Below are 4,286 nucleotides of genomic sequence, written 5' to 3'. Positions count from 1 at the left end.
TATATATGGGTGGATGCACGTTTCCATAACTCGAAATCAAACATAATGACCAACTATGTTTACTCAACCAAGATCAATTTGATCACCTTATAAATTTTTTGATACTTTTAATCGATCACAACCACTCATAATTATTAATTTATATATAATTAAAATAAAAATCAAATATAATTTAACATTTGACAGTTACTAGTACAATTTATTATCGATGTAAAAATATTTTAAACTGTCGGTACATTCCAATTAAATTCAAATATAATTTAATTTAGACCCTTAATATGAATATGAAGCCAAAATATAAATTAGACCACAAAGAAAAACAAATCCCATCAGTATCATACTCCCATTTTAGCCGTCTTCTAGATCCTTCCTAAGCCTCAATTGTTGGAGTTGGAACTAGGGTTTCTTTTCTTTCTTCTCTAGATCCTTCCAAATCCAAAAAAAATCCTTTAAATCCCAACAAAATTCCCAAAATCCTCACTCCTAACATTACTTGATTTGGTTTCTCATTCCCAATTTTAATGGCAAAATACGACGAAGGCGACAAATGTTGGATCGTCGAAGACAGACCCGACGGCACAAACGTCCACAACTGGCACTGGCCCGAAACCAACTGTGTAGAATGGTCCAGAACCTTCTTCAGCAAGCTCTTCAACAACCTCAAAATTCTCGACGGCGAGGGTAACTTCCATGCCACCGTCAAGAAGGTCAAAAATCTCGATGGCAAGGCATACGTTAACGTCCGCAAGGGGAAGATCGTTCTGGGATACGAAATCAGTGTGTCGATTTTGTGGGAAGGTGAAGAGAGGGATTTTGATGGGAAGATCTTGCATAAGGTTGTTGGGAGTTTTGAGATTCCGTATATTTCCGATGAGAATGCCAATGAGGGTCCGAAGGTTAGGGTTAGTGTTAAAGATGAGAGGGTTATTGGGAAGAGTTTGAAGGAGGCGATTGTTGTGAAAGGGAAGGCGGTGATTTTGGAGAAGGTTAGGGTTTGGGTTGAGAGTATGTTGAAAGGTGGACCGGTTAAAGATGAGCTTGAGAGTAAGAAGGGTTAGGATTTTGGAGAAGGAACTGTGAAGCTATTTAGGTTATTGTGGACAGGTTGACGAAGTCTACTCACTTTATACCGATGAGAATGGATTATCCAATGGAGAAATTAGCTCAGTTATATATTGAAAAGATAGTTAGTCTACATGGTATTTCTCCGAGTATCGTGTCCGATAGAGATTCGAGATTTACATCTAAGTTCTGGGAAGGTTTGCGGAAAGCTTTGGGTACTTTGTTGAGATTGAGTTCTGCTTATCATCCGAAGATTGATGGTCAGACTGAGAGGACGATTCCGTCGTTGGAAGATCTGTTGCAGGCTTGCGTGTTGGAGAAAGGTGGTTCTTAGTATAGTTATCTACCTTTGATTGAGTTTATTACAACAAGAGTTTTCATTTGAGTATTGGTATGGATCCGTTTGAGGCTTTGTATGGTAGGAGGTGTAGGACGCCATTATGCTGGTATGAATCCGGCGAGAGTGCTGTGATTGGATCGGAAATTGTTCAACAAACTACAGAAAAGATCAAGATGATCTAGGAGAAGATAAAAGTTTCTAAAATTCGTCAGAAGAGTTACCATGATGAGAGGAGGAGAACACTTGAGTTCGAGAGGGAGATGATGTGTTTCTGAGAGTTACTCCTATGATTGGTGTGGGGCGAGCTCTGAAGTCAAAGAAGTTGACGCCGCGTTTTAATGGTCCGTTTCAGATTACGGAAAGAGTAGGAAAGGTGGCCTATCGTATTGCTTTACCGCTAACGCTTGCAAATTTACACGATGTGTTTCATGTGTCTTAGTTGAGGAGATACATTGCGGATTCTTCTCATGTGATCCAAGTGGATGATGTATAGGTGAGAGACAACCTGACGGTTGAGATATTACCTATGAGGATTGAATATTGAGAGTTGAAGCAATTGCAGGTTAAAAGGATAGCATTGGCCAAAGTAGCTTGGGGAGGACCAGCAAGTGATAATGATACCTGGGAGCTGGAGGGTCAGATGAAGGACTCTTATCATGAGCCCTTTACTTGAGGTATGTTTTCGAGGACGAAAAACTCTTTTAGTGGGGGAGAATTGTAACACCCCATAATTTCCATTATTTTATTTAATTTGAATTTAAATTATTTAATTGGATTAATTGGAGTTTTTGGTAATTTATTGGAAAATTATGAAAATAAGTGATTGGGCCTAGTGTGATGGTTAGTAAAAGGGAGGTGTTAACAATGTAGGCCTTACTAGTTATTTTTCTATTTTTCACATATTAAGGAAATTTGGAAAAGAAAATAAAATAGAAAACAAAAGAGGAGAAAAGAGAAAAACCAAGGATACGTGAAAGAGCAGAGAAAGAGGAAGAGGAAGCATTCAAGAAATCTCCGGTTAAGGTAAAAGGTGACTAATCCTTTTAGCCTATATTATTAGTTGTGAATGATAGAACTGATTATGTAGGTTGTTTGTTCCAATTGGATGTATGTTAGGTTTTGGGGTTTTGGAACCTATAGGGCAAATTGGATGATTTTGATACAAATGAATGATTAGGAGTTATACTTGATGATAGATGAACCTAAAGCATGTTATAAATGTGTTAGAACATTGAATTGATGCTATTATGATGTTGTACGCGTTTTGGGAAATTTTGGGTTATGAGGGTTTGATGATGATATGATGAATTTTGGTGATTTAGATGTGTTAATATGCAATAGATTAATAAGAATTGTGTTAAGATGATGTAGTTAATAACCATAGTTTTATACATGTATTAGAAGGTTTAAAATTATTTAAAATAATGGAAAAAGTGGGTTTTGGGGTCAAGGAATCGCAAACCTAGAAACACAAAATCGCAGAAAAATTCTACATAAAACAGCCATGCGTCGACTCAAAGAATCTTTGCGTCGGCTCATGCAAAAAAATTACCCAGTATGAGTCTACCATAGGTCGGCCTGAGTGATTTCGAAGGGGCATAATCATATATGCGTCGACTCATGGAATCCATGCGTCGACTCGTGGAATCCATGCGTCGACTCATGGAATCCATGCGTCGGCTCACAACATTCAACTTTTGACAGATTTTTCGAAGGTCATAACTTTTGATTCGTAAGTCCGTTTTGTGTGTCGTTCGAAGCGTTAGGAAGCTAACAAAATGCTCGTTGTGATGAAAATGAATTTATTAGCACTAGATATTCTATTTATTATGTGGTTGTGTAAATGACATGTAATTGTATATGTGTATGTCGTGGATTAATGTTATTTGGGAATAACATATATACATGGAATTAATGAATGCTAATTGTTATGCATTGTTGTGATTGTTATATGATGAGTGTATGTTGTACAATTGGTGGATAATTCAATATGTTGAATTATGGTTGTATGCTAAGATGTTAAGATTATATGGATAATTCTTATTCGTATATGTTTTGGTAATTGTAGGTATACATGATTACTTAAATTTATCAAATGTATATGTTGTTTTTGGTGCTTGTTGATGTTAGAACAAGATTGAGAATCTATGTTCAGAATCTAGTTTTGATGATAACAAGCATATATTTTGTGAGTAAATTTTTTACTACTAATGGTTTCATTTAGTGTGGAGATATTATGTTATAAATCTTATACAGGATTCATCAGGAGAAGAGTACAACAACTACATCCGAAACATCCAGAAGATTGACAAAGCTAAACATCATTCATCAGATGTTATGATTAAGAACATATCAAGCAAAGCCAAAAACCACATATCAGAAGCAAGAGAAGCAATAATAAGGAACAAGATCATTCAGAAGAAAAAGCTATATCAAGGCCTACATGCAACAGTCTCAATCAAGAAAGTACATCAAAAGCTGTAAGAAAAATGAACAAGAAAGATCAACCGCAAGAGGCTTTGGAAGCATCAGAAGATCACACAAGTATGAAGATCAGAAGTTCTGAAGCTACAAGTTCTGAAGACTACGATACAGTGACATATAACTGTGATACGGTGAACTGACTTTAAAGAATGTTGCGGATAGCAAGAGTCGCCGACGACTTTTATTTTATCCAAAAGAAAGGCTAAAAGAACAGAAAAAAACCTTTAAAAGAAATTTTGAGTTCGGGGGGTAATTTATACAAAGGGAAGGTGTAAGGCACGCTTTGCATCCATGGTTTTCCATGGGCTCTTAATTGCTTAGCTCACTTTGAAATGTTTGAAAAGGTTTGCAGAAAAAGATTTGAATAAGGACTTTAGCTTGTAAATAAGCGTAGCCTTTT

General features: G+C 36.4%; 1 protein-coding gene across 1 annotated transcript; it reads left to right on the top strand.

The window, feature by feature from the left end:
* The first annotated feature begins 371 nt into the window (after window positions 1–371).
* On the top strand, window positions 372–1,058 carry LOC131628228 (uncharacterized). The gene has a single exon (XM_058899092.1). The coding sequence runs from the start codon at window positions 522–524 to the stop codon at window positions 1,056–1,058; it is 537 nt and encodes a 178-aa protein (XP_058755075.1). The 5' UTR covers window positions 372–521.
* Window positions 1,059–4,286: the final 3,228 nt, after the last annotated feature.

This window comes from Vicia villosa, unplaced genomic scaffold (genome assembly GCF_029867415.1).
Source record: "Vicia villosa cultivar HV-30 ecotype Madison, WI unplaced genomic scaffold, Vvil1.0 ctg.000434F_1_1, whole genome shotgun sequence".
NCBI lineage: Eukaryota > Viridiplantae > Streptophyta > Magnoliopsida > Fabales > Fabaceae > Vicia > Vicia villosa.
This window is presented reverse-complemented; position numbering and strand designations above follow the sequence as displayed.

Excerpts from the sequence above, each read along its gene's own strand:
- LOC131628228 (XM_058899092.1), top strand. The coding sequence starts at position 522 with ATGGCAAAATACGACGAAGGCGACAAATGTTGGATCGTCGAAGACAGA.